The 17,589-nt window shown below is 36.5% G+C and overlaps 3 protein-coding genes across 3 annotated transcripts; 1 reads left to right on the top strand and 2 right to left on the bottom strand.

Moving 5' to 3' along the window:
* Nucleotides 1-2,555: 2,555 nt before the first annotated feature.
* LOC9305291 (F-box/LRR-repeat protein 15) lies at nucleotides 2,556-8,591 on the bottom strand. The gene is made up of 17 exons (XM_002867148.2): nucleotides 7,698-8,591; nucleotides 7,121-7,361; nucleotides 6,910-7,042; nucleotides 6,416-6,515; nucleotides 6,135-6,332; nucleotides 5,785-6,055; nucleotides 5,592-5,690; nucleotides 5,398-5,486; nucleotides 5,191-5,290; nucleotides 4,923-5,093; nucleotides 4,612-4,764; nucleotides 4,369-4,529; nucleotides 4,089-4,287; nucleotides 3,460-3,911; nucleotides 3,291-3,354; nucleotides 3,026-3,112; nucleotides 2,556-2,922 (listed from the first exon to the last, which is right to left on the bottom strand). Exons 1-17 carry the CDS (start codon nucleotides 8,063-8,065, stop codon nucleotides 2,836-2,838), a joined length of 2,973 nt encoding a protein of 990 aa, XP_002867194.1. The 5' UTR covers nucleotides 8,066-8,591; the 3' UTR covers nucleotides 2,556-2,835.
* A 2,419-nt stretch (nucleotides 8,592-11,010) lies between these two features.
* Nucleotides 11,011-14,824, top strand: LOC9303266 (probable pectinesterase/pectinesterase inhibitor 44). Its single transcript, XM_002869173.2, has 5 exons — nucleotides 11,011-11,387; nucleotides 12,859-12,987; nucleotides 13,154-13,621; nucleotides 13,723-14,046; nucleotides 14,295-14,824. The coding sequence occupies exons 1-5, from the start codon at nucleotides 11,105-11,107 to the stop codon at nucleotides 14,666-14,668; spliced, it is 1,578 nt and encodes a 525-aa protein (XP_002869219.1). The 5' UTR covers nucleotides 11,011-11,104; the 3' UTR covers nucleotides 14,669-14,824.
* Nucleotides 14,724-17,503, bottom strand: LOC9303265 (putative pectinesterase/pectinesterase inhibitor 45). The gene is made up of 3 exons (XM_002867147.2): nucleotides 16,163-17,503; nucleotides 15,915-16,075; nucleotides 14,724-15,834 (listed from the first exon to the last, which is right to left on the bottom strand). The coding sequence occupies exons 1-3, from the start codon at nucleotides 17,131-17,133 to the stop codon at nucleotides 15,137-15,139; spliced, it is 1,830 nt and encodes a 609-aa protein (XP_002867193.1). The 5' UTR covers nucleotides 17,134-17,503; the 3' UTR covers nucleotides 14,724-15,136.
* Between the last annotated feature and the right edge of the window lie 86 nt (nucleotides 17,504-17,589).

Genomic DNA, 17,589 nt, shown 5'->3' with positions numbered 1-17,589 from the left:
CGTCGGGGTGACGGCCATGAAAGTATCGTAAGACAGAAGAAGAAGAAGAAAGAAGGGTAAAACTGTCATAGTTATATAAAATATAGAGAATATCACTTTTATTTTTTGTTGGTGTTAGTTTCTTAATTTTTATTTTTTTTTAAGTTATCCAATGCAATTTCTCTAATATTTTTGGCTTTCTTTGACTAGATGTCTGGATATATTAATCTTTGCATTTCCCCAATTAATTTTTGTTCCAATCTCAGGTTGATTTCGACTTATCTTACCAAAAGTTTATAACTCCTGCATAGGACGTTTATTTCTTTCTTAATTTTGAATAACATCCGTATATCTAATTATACTAAATCAACAGCTACTTTTTCAATAACTGATGCATTCTCTGATTGACACATCAGCTTAGTACAATTTTCTTACTCTTTTTTTTTCACGGAAGATTCTGTGTACTCATATCTAATATCTACCGTTTTTATTTGGCTTTTTTTTTTTTTCTCAAAATTCTTTTTTTCTTTCATCCCACGATCTCTACTTCTTCCACTTCTTCTCCTCCAAAATTTCGATAACTACTGTATCTATAAAAGAAAAAATGATCTTCTCATCATCATACATCGATTAGTCTCAGAAATCAGTTACTTTTTTCACCCCGATCTATCAATTTACCATCTCCAATTTCAGTTTTTTTATTTTGTTATAGCTGTCAAAGATTGCTTAACTCAATATATGTGTTTACAGTTTCGCCAAATATGTCTTCAAACTCAATAAAACATTCAAAAGCTCTTGGCAGATCAAAAAACAATTCCAGATTTTCATTCGGTATTATCCAATTTTTTATGTTTTGGATCAGTGTTTAATTTTCTCCTTAGATCTGTAAATCATATACAGTTCACGTTTAATTGCTTATCACTTTTCCATGGTCTCAACATAAAACCCTCAATTTTTCTGGGTAATTGAAGGGAAGATGAGAAAGAGATGAGGAGATAAGAGAGGATTCCACCTAATTAGCAATTATTTTACACGTGTATTTATTCTTACCCCAACCAATTAATTAGATTAGTAGCTTATTTTTATTTTCTTGCCTTTTTGTTATACATACTATCTTATATTAGTATTTGATTAAATTCCCCAATTATTAAAATATTTTAGATTATAACAAAATAAATGTTTGATGCCAACATATATTTTAATTTTAATAAAAAATTAATAAATACTATGTCCGTGCTATGCACGGGCCTAATGCTAGTGCTAATGCTAATTCAACACTCTTTTTTGTTCCTCTTTTTCATACGTCATTTATTTATTTATTTTACCAAATACCTTTTCAACTTTTCTTCTCTTAACACTAACAGTTCATTGAATACTCCCTCCGTATCCAAAAAATTGATTTTTGAGGTTTTATTTTTGTATCAAAAAGATTGATTTTCTGTAAATTTTTATCAATTAATATTAATAAATTGTGAATTTCAAGAATCATTATTTGGGAATTTTAAAATTAGATGAATTACTATTGGTTAATAGCTATGAGAAATGGTTTGGTATGAATAAATTGTGCATTTATAACTAAAATTAAATGTTTTTCTTAATTAGTGTGAAAACTCTATAAAATCAATTTTTTTGATACGTAGAGAGTATTTTTTTTTGTTAACCTCTGAATATTTCTATTAATTCTTGTTTTATTTTTAATATATTGACTTCTTTTTTATCCTTCTTTTCATAAACTCAAATATAATTATTTTGAGTCTATATTTATCCAACATGATGTCATTATCGTCTAATACCAATTTAAATAATTATTGTCTTACTTTGATATATTTTCTTCCCAGATCTGTAAGATGTATTTCCATTTGTTGGGCATATTATACTTTTCTATAATAAAATTTTCCACTATATTCTTTATCATTAATAAATAATATTCTCTTAATAAAGTACAAAAGATGACAAAAAAAAATATTCTCTTGTTATTTTTCTCATTACAAAAATTTGTGTAACCATAAACTTTTACTCTTTCAATTTTTTTTTAATTCCTCTTCTTTTAGTCTGAAGTACATTTTTTTTTTAGTTTTTGCTACTATTGGGCAATCTTCAACAATTTGTTTTCCTTGTGTTTTAAATATGATTAGTCTATTATGAGATCTTTCGAGTAGTTATTGAGAGAGTACGTGGTGTTGTCTCGTCGGTCTATGGACTAAGAGAGCTCTATTATGAGAAATTTGAAGGTGATCTCTACATATTTAAGAAATAAGTATTGTTACTGTTACAAGTTACAATTCCTCACGATCAAGAAGCCTTCATGTCTCATTTAGTATTTTAGCTCTGTTTGAGCTTTGAACCAACTTCACACTTGGACTATTAGAAGACACAAACTTCCCCATTATCTCATTTGTTTAGTTAATTATGTCATACCAAAAAAAAAAAAAAAAAAAAAAAAAAACTGCAGGCGCGAAATGTGAAAACATTGCAATTGAACCGATCGTCTCTTCAGAATCCAGACTAGTACTAAGTACTATCCCACAAACAGTTTCTGATGGAAACTTAATATGGATCGTGAGTCGATGTGGATCAATGCTTAAAATGCAAATTGATAAGGGAAAGAGAAGAACTACATATAACAGTAGCAACAGTTTCATGAACCACATACACAAAAAAAGTACTAATGTTGTTTAGGTTTGTGTCATCACACAAGCAGACTAAGAAGGCCACAGTACAAGCTCCAGAGGCCTATATGCACAACTGAAACTAATGACTTGGACCCATTTACATCCCAAACACCACACAACACAACACATTATTTCTATAATCTGCAGAAAAAGTTGTATATAATCAAACATTTGGCGCAAAACCCTAATCTTGCAAGAGATTCGGACTGCTGAAGACGCGTTTCAAACTAGGACACACTGTTCGGAACTTTGTCATGCTCACCGAGGATATCTGTTAATGACAAAGACAAGGTTTTAATTGTTACACCAAAATGGATTAGTTGCTAATTTTCGAATATCGAAGTAAACACTCGTTTCTTGTTAATACTTAGTACCTTTGGACAGAAACGGAGATCCAATGTCTCGAGCGAGCTGCATCCTGATATAGCCGCTTCAACTCCTGCTTCGTCCATGTTACAAGACTACCAAAGACAAAGGTACCAAAGTGTGTTTAGTGATAACATTTGTACAAGTAATTCTGTTTAAGAGAAGATATCCATCTTTAAAACATATAGACCCATATCTGAGCTTATCTAACTAGCTTCAGAAAACCCAGACAATAACAATATAAAATGTGCCAGTTATGGGGCAAAAACATACCTGAAGAAAGAGACTAGCCAATCTTGGACAGCCAAGCTTCAATACTTCCAGAGAACAACAGTTGCTAGACAATGCATTTTGATTCGAAATGGAATTAGCAATTAGAATAACCACTCATTTCATGGAAGATAAAGAATATAAGTTATATAGCAAATGCAAAAGCTCAAACCTTAAATTAAGTAAAACCAGGTTGGAACAGGAGAGATCAACCTCCTTCAGATTGACCGATAACGAAAGGTTCAGTGTTGATAAATGGTAAAAGCGAGCCGCAGGTGGTATCAACACTTTTCTAATATTGGGGCAACCCACACAGTTTAGGTTTTGCAGTAACCGATTGGCTGTTTCAGCTGGTTCCTGGGTATTCTCACTAGAACTATAGACCCCAAAGTAATCAAATAGATGTACACTGGTTGAACCCCAATCAAGGTCATGCATGTTTACACAACCGTTCAAGCTCAAATGGGTCAAGTGTGTACAGCACGCAAGTAGATCATCTATCGCAGTCTGACAGAGAGTTCCATATGACAGGTCCAACTCCTCAAGTGCCGGTAAAGCACCTTCTTTGTATAGAGGCTCCAATGATGAGTCAGTAAGATATTTACAGGCTTGTAATTTGAGTACCTAAACAATAAAAGTCTCAAAGTAAGCCCAAAAGCAATATGAATCATGAATAGCTGATATACAAAGAATGCACACAACATAACTCAAGAAGTTTTCATTTACAAGATAATGTATATGCTCTACTGCTGACGAAAAGGGAAACATCCAGCATCATACAAGTCTTAATGCTTTAATTACCTTCAGTTGAACACAAGACTTGAAGACGGGCTCCAAATTCATCAAGAAAGTGTACGATAAATCAAGAACAGTCAAATTTGGGAGCCCGTTCAAGGAAGACAAGCCATCGGAGCCAATAGAAGGGCATGACATTAGCACCAGTGACTCAATGAGTGGGCAAGAAGCAGTGGTTGCAGACAGACAGTCATCCCTCAGTTGACTGGAATGGGGGAAAATGATTAGCAGCACGATAAAATCAGTCACATATATAGAGAATAACAGAAAAAAAAAAAAATATTACCTGCAGAAAGACGCATCTAAAGATGTTAATAGAGGACAAAAAATGGATGCTTCAGACAGTACACCACAACCTTTCAATTCAAGGGACACCATATAAGGTGCTTCAATATTGAGCACACTCAATTTTGGGCATATTCCTAAATTTAGAGACCGCAGAGCGACCTATTCACAACCAGAAGGAAGAAGCAAGAAATCCATCAGTTAAGATATTTTGGTTATTTGATATGAGAAAAGTAACACTCACAGGTTGGAAAAATGCAGTTTCAAGATGATCACATCCATCCAAACAGATCTGCTCTATGCGAGGGCACTTCAACTCAAGAGAAGTAACAGCACGACAACCAACAAGGGAAAGACTTGCTAGCGATGAATTGCAGAACCGCACTGCTGTTAAACTCTACAAGATGATAAAAAAAAATTATAATCAATTAACCAAACAGCGAAATATCAACACCGCCGACTTTCATTTCAATAATTGTTTCACTATAAATTTCATTCGGTTATCCTCTGCAGCCAATAGCTGTAGGCAAAAACATGGAAGAAACTGTATCACACCTCACAATTGTCAAGAATCAATGACTTCAGCATTGGGCATCCACCATCATCACTAAATATTTTGCAAACACTGTTAGACAATGATTCACAATCAGAGAGATCCACTTCTTGCAAGGAATGGCATTGTAGAACTAATGTCGTCAAATTCTCCTGTTTCTGCAGAGCTAATCGCTGCAATCAAAACAACGAATTATCAACAAGTTTATCAGATCAAAATTTTCAGCCAAATGGAACTGCAATAACCAAACCATCATAACAAAGTGCATACTCGAAGGGAGTTGGAAGTGATTGTGATACGGCGAAGCGCTGGACAGTTTGAAACAGTGATCGACGAAAGCATGGTGCTTTGCAAGTTCAGTTCTGTGAATCTGTTAAACACAGCGAAAAGAAGATAACTGAGTGAAATAATAAGAAAGGTATGAATACTCATCACAATATCTGCAGGTTGAAAGGAAACCAAAGATGAGGACTATACTTGCGACAATGGACTAGGCTTATACTCTGCAAACGCGAGAGATGCAGAGATACAGATGTCAACAGGTTGCAATTATCAAGCTCTAAAACCTGCAATAGAATATATGTGGTTAACTCAACTGGAAACAGTGGTCTCTAGGTGAAGGTTGTAGAACAATATACATGTGTGTGGAAAAAGAAAAAGCAATCACAAACCTCTAGTGCAGGGCTATTAGCAATCCAAGTCATAGACGCGGATGTTATACCCTCACAGCTATGAAGCTTGAGAACTGTCAACATGGGAAGATGTACTGACTGCAAAGAAGAAAGGGCACACAAGTCAGAAATATGAGAATGAGACAGCACAAGAGAGGAGAGGGGATGGAGAACGTTAGATAACAGGACCAACCTCAAGAGATATATTGGGGCAGTATGAAGCATTAAGAATATGGAGATTAGCACAAGCCTGGGCTATTTCACGCAAAGTTTCATCACTGACACAGGAACAGTTAGAAACGTCTAGCGACTCTAATTGAGGACACGAAGTGGCTGCTGAACGGATAGCAGCATCCAAGAGCTTATGGCACGAGGCTATATCAAGAAGTTGGAGGAGTGGACAGTTAAGCATCGCCTGTGACATGTTGCTTCTTTTTAATGATAGAGACCTGAGCTGCGGACACCTAAAAGATAGAATATAATTAAGAATGAGATACACATAAATGAATGAGAATGAGAATGATTTATTGAAAATAACTTCACCTGATAGACAAACGCATAACACGGCATTTTGTAATTTTAAGTTCACGTAGCCTATCATGACTCAGGTGTATTTCCTGAGCACCATTTCCCAGAATAGCGTCACTTACAGTCACACTCCTTAACATATTACACTCCCCTAATGCCTGGAAAAAGCTTTCACTGATATGACCCTTTCCTATTGTTAAGACCTCAAGATTCCTGAAACAGATCAAAAGCATTACGAATGACATTTATTAGTTTAATTTATGAAAACGATATCCGAGGCTAAACAAGACAGATACCTCAAAGTGGTAGCGGCTTTCATAGCCAGAGCGTTAACAGCAGGAGCGCCATAAACATTCACTTCAGTAGCATTTGGATAGCGACTACACATGTTTTCAACTGCACATAAAGCCACAGGAGGTTATATTTTATCCCACTATTAATGTCTTCCGAATAAATACGAGTTTGAGTAACATAGGGTCTTGGAATAAATAAAATACAAATCAGAGGTATCTTGGTAGCTAAGATTTGCTTTTGAAGGCCAATCTCATCATTAAAAAATGCAGAATGAATGCCCCCAATGTTCAATTTCTATTGCACTCACTGAATGGCAAACAAATGTACAAGACTCAATAAACCCGTTGTCAATCTCAAATTCTTTTAAGGTTTCAACAATCAGCAGCTAATATGTTTTACAAGCATTTCTATAAAAGACACCTACAATAGTTTGTTTTCCTCAAACGGCAAATAACATAAAAGACAGCTTTAATGTATGTAATGAAGAACAACTTACATTGTTCCATAGAAATCCTTATATTTTCAAAGTTCAAGACCTTCCAGAAATCCTCATGAGCACTAGCTACTCTCCACTGCCGACATACCATAGCAGAGCGACAGAGGTCGACATGATTCAAGAACGAGAATACCTGAAAGAAGGAAAAAATTTAAACAAAGATAAGGATACCTACATATTTATCTTAAAATGCAAGAAAAAAAATGAATACCATATGTAAGAGGTCATCAGTCAAATCAATATGAACTTCAAAATCTTCTGCGTCTGAAGAACCATTATCATCTCCATCATCTTTTTTCCCATCTTTCCGACTATAATTCAAGATGAAATTCTGGCAAAACATATCAGTATCCGACCGGGAAGAAGGGGCAATGCCAAAACTAACATTTCTCTCCACCGACGAAACAGAATTTCCAGCATCTGAAGATACCCCGGAAACCGACCGGCACTCACTGCAATTGAACTTCAGTGTCAGAAATACATGGAAAAGAACAGAAAAATAAATGACAGATAAAGGATTGATGTCAACTAATATATCATTCCTGATGACGCTGATACGCCTTAAAACAAAAACAAAAAAATCCAAGAAATCGATTCTACACTAAACTAAAATTGAAAAAACCAAGATAAAAACAGAGGCAGCTGCAAACTCGCTACAAGGATGTTGGAACAGAGTTTAAGAACTTGTTCATAACCCAATTTCGACCTGTTTCTATCAAGATCCACTTTTAAAAAATGCTTCTTTCGCAGGAAACACAAAAGCCAAGAAAAGGAGTTAGAGAGCTCACGCAAGCCCAGAGTAGACTTTGGCACGCTTGTGATACGAATCATGATCAGCTTCCTCCATCGTACTATCCTCCTCAGCTGCTGCCACCGCATTGCTACTCTCACCCTGAACCAACTGATGCAAGCGAATCTCAGAGGTCCATAAACGCTCCAATTCAGCCCCTGCTGCTTCACCTTCCTCCGCACACAGCCTGAGCCTCCAACGTGGGACTCTTGGTGCCCTCTCGTTTTCACCGAAATTTACAAAATCACCATCGCCGTTATTGTTCTCCATGGCCGTTGCTAAAGACTGTTTCTTCACTCTGCCGCCGTTTTCGTCTTCCTCGTCTTCGTCTTCGTCGGTGAAGCAAGAAAAACACCAAATCCTCATGCAACCCCCAAGCCCACCTCCCCAAAAACGAAATCTCGGGTCTCGATCTACCACATTTATTGAAAACAAAAACCAGAATTGGGGAAAAGTAATGGAATTTGGAAAGCCCAGATAGAATTCAGAGAGAACAGAACTGAATCTCTAATTTTGGATTAAAAAGACGAGAAGGAGAAGATCAAACGCCAATCTGATTTAAGATTAGGGTTTGAGAGAAACGAAAAGGTAGAATCGGATCAGATCTTGAGAGGAGAGAGTGGAGGCATATTGTGTGGTTTCTTTGGGACAAAAAGTGGTCGATGAAATAATCCGGCGATTCGGAAGAAGCAAAAAAAACGGCGAAAATGGAAAGGGAATGACAAAAAAAATTTAAGGCAAAACTAATCGGGAAACACAAGCTCTCTCTCTCTCTCTCTCTCTTGGAAGTCTTTGGTTCTTGCTTCACCGTTCTTTTGTTCAGAAAGGACGTTGTTAAAACGGTGTCGTTTGACAATAAGTACTACTGTGTGTAAAGTTAGATAGATACTCTGAACTCTGAATACTAGGATTATAACAATGTTTTAGTTCGTTCGTACGATAAAAAATATGGTTTAGACACAACGGTTTATGTTTGGGTCAAAGTTTAATTGTGTCACGTGAGCAGGGACATAAGCTGACGACCGCAAAAACGAAGACCGTCAGGCGTCAGTGGGTAGATCGAGCCACGATTGTAGTATCTTGTATTAGAGAATACGGACAAAATTTTGTCGAGTCTTGTATTACAAATTTTAAGTTTGGACTTGGAGATCACTAATCAAAATTCTTCTCCGAGTGGAAAAAAAGACATCACTTCTGCCATTTTATCTGCTCAATTTCCAACGAAACCCACATTAAAATTGGGCTTCTTTCTCTTTATGGCCCAATGGCTATTTCTTTGATTTTCTTTTTGGTAACGCATTAATCAAAATATACAGTAAAAATAACGGAAATCAACCATTGGTATTACATGTTTTAAGACGAAAACCATCACTCTCTAATGAATTTACGAACTTGAGAGCAAAGACTCAACTCTATTTCATGGAGTTTTTGATACCAGGTGGATTATAGCATTCACAACTAAATACATTGATGAGTTCAATCGAATTAACACATTCAAGTGTGCCAATCAAAAATACGAACCAAGATCACACAATCCAAACTCAATTATCAGAAGAAACAAAAAAACATCAAAATTAAAAATGATGCTTAACGTTAGTCATCAGATCATTATAAACCAAATACTAGTCCCCAGTCTCCTTTAGATCAAGTGATATTAACATGCATTAAAACTATGTTAAGACCAGTTGTAACCCGTGTTCAAAAAATCGCTAGGCGCTAGTCGGGCGGTGAGGGTGCGCCTAGCGCCTAGCAAGAAAATCGGGGATTACACGGGGATTAATCGGAGATTAGTTTTAGGGCTATTTAATATTTTAAAAACATATTAATCTATTATAATTAAGTAATTTATATAATATTGTTTTTAAAATTGTATTAAACACATGAAAACAAGATTTTAATTTCAAATTTATGATTTTTATACAAATTACGAACATTAGTAGGACGTTTTGAATTTTAGATGAAAAAAAAAGTAAAAAAAAAAAAAGAAAAAAAAAATGGTCTAGGCGCAGTCTAGGCGGGCTAGGCGGCCGCCTAGGCGGTCCAGGCGGACAAAAATCGGATCTCCAATTTTTCTTACCGATTTGGACAAAATCGCCGCGGTGCTCCTCCGATCAGCGCCTAGGCGGCTAGGCGGCCAATTTTTAGAACAAGGGTTGTAACTTACATGTAGGACGTGTGGTCTGATTCACTAAGACCTTTTTTATTAGACAACACTTTTGTTCTGATAGTTCAGGGTGAAATTCGGGTGTGTGGTGCATAATGGCATGGATATGTATAATCTGCAGAAATCTACTAAAGGAAGAGAAGAACTAAACAAGCAAATTGCGAAATGTTTATCGGGTCAGCCCATTTGAGGCCCAATCTGTAAGCAACACTGCCTGCGAAAATGTTGTGGAGTATAATTAAGATTGATATGACGGTGGATGTGTGAAACAGCTGCCTAGGCCTGGGCAAAATACCCGGAACCGAATATCCGAACTGAAAAACCCGAACAATACCCGAACCGAACCCGAACCCGATTTTTAAAAATACCCGAATGGGTCCTAACCTCCTACCCGAAAAAAACCCGAAACGAATCCGAACCGAATCCAATACCCGAATGTACCCGAATGTACCCGAATGTACCCGAATATAAATATACACCTAAAAATATTAGTTATTTTTATTTTTATAATACCCGAAATACCTAAAATTACAATCATAAAACCGAATATATTAGGTATTTTAGATATTTTTGGTTATATTTGGGTAAAGAGTAACCAATGTATTTTCGAGAAATCGGGTATTTCGGTTAGATTTGGGTATATATGAGTTAAAAACCCAAACCCGACCCGAACTTGAAAATATTCCGGGTATTTTTAGTTATTTTCGGGTATTTTGCTTTTTTATTAAAATACCCGAACCGACCCGAACCCGAACCGAACCCGAACCAAATTTTTAGAATACCCGAATGGGTCTTGATCCCCTACCCCCGAATAGACCCGATACCCGAAAAAAAGAACCGAACCCGAATGGGTACCCGAATGCCCAGGCCTACAGCTGCCTCCGGTACGTATGCTAGTGCCGGATACGACCGCAGCTGAGAATATAATTGAATGTGTGGACTGGACGGTTGAGTTATATAATTAAGAGATCTCATAAATATTAGTGTTGAAATATCAACGATGAAGGAACCCAAATGTTGGGTGGGATAATGAAGTTAAGTCCCAATTAAAAATTAGACTAACTGTTTAGAAGTGGACAGAGGGGTGGTTGGAATTTAATACATCTCCTTCTTTTTATAGGTTCCACTGACTCAAGAAGAAACTTCGATATCATCAAAAACCACAAACTTTCTTTTCTTTTTCTAATTATTTTATTTGTTATTGCTACAAACTTAAGCTACCTTCAGAAGAAAAAAGAAAAATGTCATGTTTGAAGTATTTCTTGATCTTCTTGATATTGGGTCTGTGTGTCTCATCGGAGGAGAATTTGCAATATGAGTACTTGAAAGTTCCGGCAAGCGAGTTTGTGAGCTCCATAAACACAATTGTGGTAGTGATAAGACAAGTGAGTTCGATATTGTCTCAGTTTGCGGATTTTAGCGGAGGCCGCCGACTGCAGAATGCAGTTTCCGATTGCCTTGATCTGCTTGACTTTTCTTCAGAGGAGCTGAGTTGGTCTGCTTCTGCTTCTGAGAATCCAAAAGGTACGCACCTTAAACTCTAGTTTAATTTACCACATCCTTATAGTGTTGGAAACTTTGAATGCATTTTTTTTTTATTCCAACAAGGTCAAAATTATTGTTATGAGATTAAATACTGTTAGCTAAGCCTAAATCAATATGTATTTGCTTAAGTGAAATTTGAAAAATGATATACAAATTGGAGTAGTGCGATTACTTGGTATAACTTGTTGCCTTTTTTCATTCCTACCAATTAAAAGAGAAAGATTTTTAAACTCAGTTGTGTAGACGATTGAAATTATTCTTTCTTTCTTTTTTTGGTTCAAAAAAACAAGACGATTGAAATTATTCAAACGCCATGATTTTGACTAAATAACAAATGACAGTTAAGCGACACATTAATCAGTCCAGCTGTTCGGTTAATTTCTTTATAATGTTTGTTTAATTTCTTTATAAGAATTACATATACAAATCAGGATAATATAGAACAATTATACATATAAATACAAAATGAAATAGAAAAACTATTACATTAATCTGCGTCTAAATGGTATATACGCTAGGAAACACCTAAATAACTGATTAGCGCTTATGCACATTACACATCAAACAGAAAAGAATTATAGGTGAAGGAGGAAACTAATGTGACGTATAAGATCGTAATGGAATTTTAGTCTTTTATAGATTATCAATTAATAATATGTACATAAAACAGCAATTACTACATACTCTTGTAAAACAAGATAGACAATACACCTGTACAACTCTACTGGTTTGGAATTTATCTAGTTAGATTCTCCACGACTCCAATAAAAGATGATGTACCATAGAATAATGAATAAATGATCGTTCATGGATCATGGTGTTTAATACTAAGGTAGTAGTAATATAGTAAGTACAAGTTTATTTACAAATAGGAAAAGAAGATTTATTTTGCACTTGCTGCATTAAATTTGAAAGCCGGCACGGAATTGATTGCGATACGGTTAGTAGGTGCATGGTTCTTTGACCAATCCTATTAGTACTATAATACTATGTACTATTCAACAAATACAATTTTGCATCACATCACAAAAATATTGAATTTCTTCGTGTATTTCACTATTTTGTTATTTCAGCTTAGACAAAAGTGAAACAAAAGAGCTTAAACAAAAATCTTTCTCGTAATTGTACATATCTTTCAATAGATATTAGACAAAATTTCTCGTGTAATTTTAAAGTTAATTTTAATTTTAAATGTTGATGTCAAAGTGATGATGATGTTACATCAACGTTGTGCATTCTCGTTGATGAAATGAAAGCAAATCCTATAATCATTATAGTAAATGGCATGTGCGTAGTAGGGACACAGAACGTGGATTTAGATTTGTAATAAATGTAAGTGTGAATATATGAAAATGATAGTGTTGAAAGATAAGAATAAAATCATGAGTATCATCAAGTGATTAATATAAGAGAATGCGTGTGATGATTTTGAATGGGACCACTGCACCAGGTAAGGGCAACGGAACAGGGGACGTGGGATCGGACACAAGGACATGGTTAAGTGCTGCTCTCTCCAACCAAGACACTTGTATGGAAGGCTTCCAGGGTACCTCTGGTCTCGTCAAATCCCTTGTCGCTGGTAAATTAATAACTTGTTATTGTAATCTTACAAAATCTTGGTTAGAAGAATTTATTTACGTTTTTTGGTAATCATGCAATTTCGTTAGGGTTTCACGTTATAAATTCTGGTTCAAGTCGGTTTGTTTAATTATTTTTTTAACGTTAATAATAATTTATCATTTCAGGCAGCCTTGATCAACTATATTCTATGCTTAGGGAATTGTTACCACTTGTACAACCCGAGCAGAAACCCAAGCCAATTTCTAAACCTGGCCCTATTGCCAAAGGACCAAAGGCCCCACCTGGCCGCAAACTTAGAGACACAGACGACGACGAAAGCCTTCAATTCCCAGACTGGGTTAGATCGGAAGATCGCAAACTATTAGAGACAAACGGTAGGAGTTACGACGTTTGCGTAGCATTGGATGGGACATGCAACTTCACAAAGATAATGGACGCCATTAAGGAAGCTCCTGATTATAGCTCCACACGTTTCGTTATATACATAAAAAAGGGTTTATATTTGGAGAATGTTGAGATCAAGAAGAAGAAATGGAACATTGTAATGATAGGTGATGGCATTGATGTGACTGTTATTTCCGGTAACCGCAGTTTCATTGACGGGTGGACCACTTTCCGATCAGCTACATTTGGTAATAAGATTTTTTTTGCTGCTAATTCATGTTTTCATAAAAAATTTATTTTCTTTTCTTAATTCTAATGAAGTTGAAACATTGTGACACAAATATTTTAGCGGTAAGCGGAAGAGGATTCTTAGCGAGAGATATAACGTTCCAGAACACAGCGGGGCCAGAGAAGCATCAGGCGGTAGCACTGAGATCAGACTCTGACCTCTCTGTGTTCTACAGATGTGCGATGAGGGGTTATCAAGATACACTCTACACGCACACCATGCGTCAGTTCTACCGTGAGTGCACCATCACGGGAACAGTAGATTTTATATTTGGGGATGGGACTGTTGTGTTTCAAAATTGTCAAATTTTGGCTAAAAGAGGACTCCCTAACCAAAAGAACACCATCACTGCACAAGGCCGGAAAGATGTGAACCAACCCTCAGGTAATTAACAAAAACATAAATAGGGTTTTAAGGTTTTTTTAGTATGATAGTTTCTTGAACGTGAAGTAATTGTTCTCATGTATATGTTTCATATATTAAAGCACAATTGTTTCCTTAACAACATAAATGTATATATATATTATATTAGCATAAGGCAGCTTAGATAGTAAAAACTTACAATCAATCTATGCATGAACCATAATATAACGATTCTAACTTGGACCTTTTAAAATTTTGCTCACCTTCAGGATTCTCAATTCAATTCAGCAATATCTCGGCGGACGCAGATTTGGTCCCATACCTAAACACGACACGGACGTATCTAGGAAGGCCATGGAAGCTATATTCAAGAACGGTTTTCATTAGAAACAACATGAGCGACGTTGTGAGACCCGAAGGATGGCTCGAGTGGAACGCTGACTTTGCGTTGGACACACTCTTCTACGGAGAGTTCATGAACTACGGGCCTGGTTCAGGACTCAGCAGCCGAGTCAAATGGCCTGGTTACCACGTCTTTAACAACTCGGAGCAGGCTAACAACTTCACCGTTTCTCAGTTCATTAAAGGAAATCTTTGGCTGCCTTCTACGGGGGTAACGTTTAGTGATGGCTTGAATATCTAAAATGGCTCAGTGTTTCTATTGTGAATGTTCCTGTTTTTTGTTCCTTATCATTTTGTTTTGTGTTTTCTTGTAATGTTCTTCTAAGTTGGTGTATTGTGGTATTACACGGTTTTGGATAAAAAGATTGATAAAAGGGGACAGTTATGGGGAGATTAAGTCGATCGGCTGAAGTTGAACAGATCATATTACCGAAAGGGTTAATAGATTTTTGTATGTTACTTAAAAAAGAACAAAATTCATATCTTACATTTTCGTTATTATTGATTAGGAATATCATTCATTACGAAACGCCTTAAAACTTGTTTAGTGTCAAAAGATTTGAGTAGAAATCAATCTTTAGCACAAAACCTTTTAACTTTGCCTCAACTAAGTTTATGTTCTTTTATCTTGTACTCCAAGATGCAATTTCTTCTTTACCCACATCAATAAAAAAAAAAAAAAAAAAAAAGGCACCACCTTACGTGTTTATCAAGCATCATAAAGGCCAAGCTTAACCGGAGACCCCATCTCACGGATCCATTCCCCTTGTAAGAATGGCCCCACCGTATATTTCATCGCCTCTTCCTTGTTTAAAACCCTAAATCCAGGCCATTTAACCCTAGAAACGGTTGCTCCGCTTGGACCATCATTCTTGTATTCCGCATAAGACAATGTGTCGATAGCAAAATCCGTCTCTTGCCATCTCAACCAACCAACATGATCGATCACATCCTCGATCGTTGATTCCATCACGACGGTTCGAGAATGTGTTTTCCACGGCCGGCCGAGGTAGCTCTTGAACTCTGCCTTTACGGGTTTAAGATCTTCGTTTGGAGCAATTGTACAGTTGTGGATCACAAAGCCTGTCGTCTGAAACTTATCCACTCGTCCTTGAGCCGTCACCGTGTTCTTCTGCCCCGGTAAACCTTTTCTGATAAAGATGTCACAGTTCTGGAATATGGCGGCGGCATCACCGAAGATGAAATCGACTGTTCCTACAATGACACAACTTCTGTAATATTGGCGGTGAGTGTACGCATATAACGTGTCTTGGTAGCCTTCAAATCGACAGTTTAGGAAAACAGAACGGTCGGATTGGACACGGATTGCGACAGCTTGGTGTCCCTCTGGCCCAGCCGTGTTCCTGAACCCCATGGAGTGTGCCATGAATCCTTCTCCTTGTGCCACTATAAGTAAATCAAGCACAAAGAAGGTTATTGCACCTCAAATTGAAGCCTTAATTGTTTCTTAGGAAAACAGGACATACCAAATGTTGCTGTGACGAAAGTGCGGATTTTCTTTGCGTGGCTTTTGTTGCCCGTCACGATTGTCTTCTGTGATCCATCACCGATCATTGTAACATTAGGTTTCTTCTTGTCAATAATCACAGATTCATCATAAACTCCATGTTTGATATAGATGGTGTACCTACAAAAACAAAATTTTACTAAGCAAAAAGTTTGGTAGTAACTTATGAAACCAAATATGAAGTATCATTATGAGACGGTTTTGTACCTTCCTTGGTACTTAGCAGGCATTGCTTTAAGTGCATCGTTAATGGTTGTGAAATTTCCACTACCATCTTTAGCCACTGTAGCATTAGGTTTCAATGCATTCACATCAACAGCTTTTAACATTCGTCTCTCCTTGTTGCTTAACCAAGACGTAATATGATCTGTCTCTTTAGCAGAAGATCTTGCTTCAAGAAGATGTCGCGTTTTAACCTTTGGAACCGAGGATATATATCCGTCTAAAGATTTTATCATCGCGAGTGAATTACTTGTCAAAACTTGAGAAGAATTGAAATTCTTACGTATCTCCGTTTTGAGTTTCCCTTCTTCAAATCCATCGACACATGTTTCTTGATAAGACATGACTGCGCTTAGCCAACTGTCTAAATCGGGAACTATTTTCGCAAAGTTATTAACCTCTGTGTCGTTGATTCTTTTCATGGAGGTGCCAAGTTCTTCCTTAGCTTCATCTACAAGCAACTTACACTGAGCTATAGCGTCTTTGTCATCTTTGTTCTCTGTTTTCAGGCTCAAAACCTTTTTAAATACTCTGTCTAGATCGTCATTGACAGCTACAATGGCAGACGTTAACAGGCTCCTAGGGTCAGATAGAGGAGTATCTGTCTTTGTCCCATTTTTAAGAGTATTCTCGCAAGTTGGTTTGTAAAGAGTGGAATTGCAAAGTGTTTGGATAATCTTATCGACCTGGCCAGCTTTCACAGTTTGTGCTGCGGATGATGGTGGTTTCCGGCTCGGGCTCTCGCTTTTGGTGGGGCTATCTTTACTTTTGTTGTTTGTAGTTTTCCCTTGTTCTTGAGTTTTGTTTTCATATGTAACATAAGCAAAAGCACCTCCAATAATGGCAGCAACAACAACAAGCGCAGAGACGATTCCAAAGATGATTCTCTTCCTGAATTTACGTTTCCTCTCTGCATTTACGCGTTCTTGAATCTTGTCAAAGTCTTGAAAAGCCATTTTTGCTCAAAACGTTTTTCTCTGTACTTTTTTACTTTGAGAGAAGAAAATTGAATTTTCCTCTGCCTTAGAAGCAAGCTAAGGCAGAGAGGTTAAAATGGACGATCAATCTATCTATTTTTTTTCTCGTGTTTATTTATTTTCCTCTGTTTTGATCGATGCATATTGTTTGTCTCATGAGCCAATTTCACACCTTCTAATTTTAGCTTCCTATACGAAATTTAAATTTATGCGTTAAGACTTATAAGTGATAAGGCAAAAGAAATCCCTAAAATTTATTCGTTTGTTCAAGTCTCATGTAGGGTTTTTGTTCTAAGAATTATTAAGTAGAAATTAGAGAAACACTCTACAAGTTAGCTTAATCCGCACATGGTTGGGACTATAAACAAAATTCAAGATGTAATCTAGAACTCAAATCTAATTTAACAACACAGTTATTCAAGGATCCCATCTTTA

Source organism: Arabidopsis lyrata, assembly GCF_000004255.2.
Source record: "Arabidopsis lyrata subsp. lyrata unplaced genomic scaffold ARALYscaffold_7, whole genome shotgun sequence".
Classification (NCBI taxonomy): Eukaryota; Viridiplantae; Streptophyta; class Magnoliopsida; order Brassicales; family Brassicaceae; genus Arabidopsis; species Arabidopsis lyrata.
The sequence above is the reverse complement of the archived record's forward strand: the minus strand, read 5'-3'. Positions and strand labels throughout refer to the sequence as shown.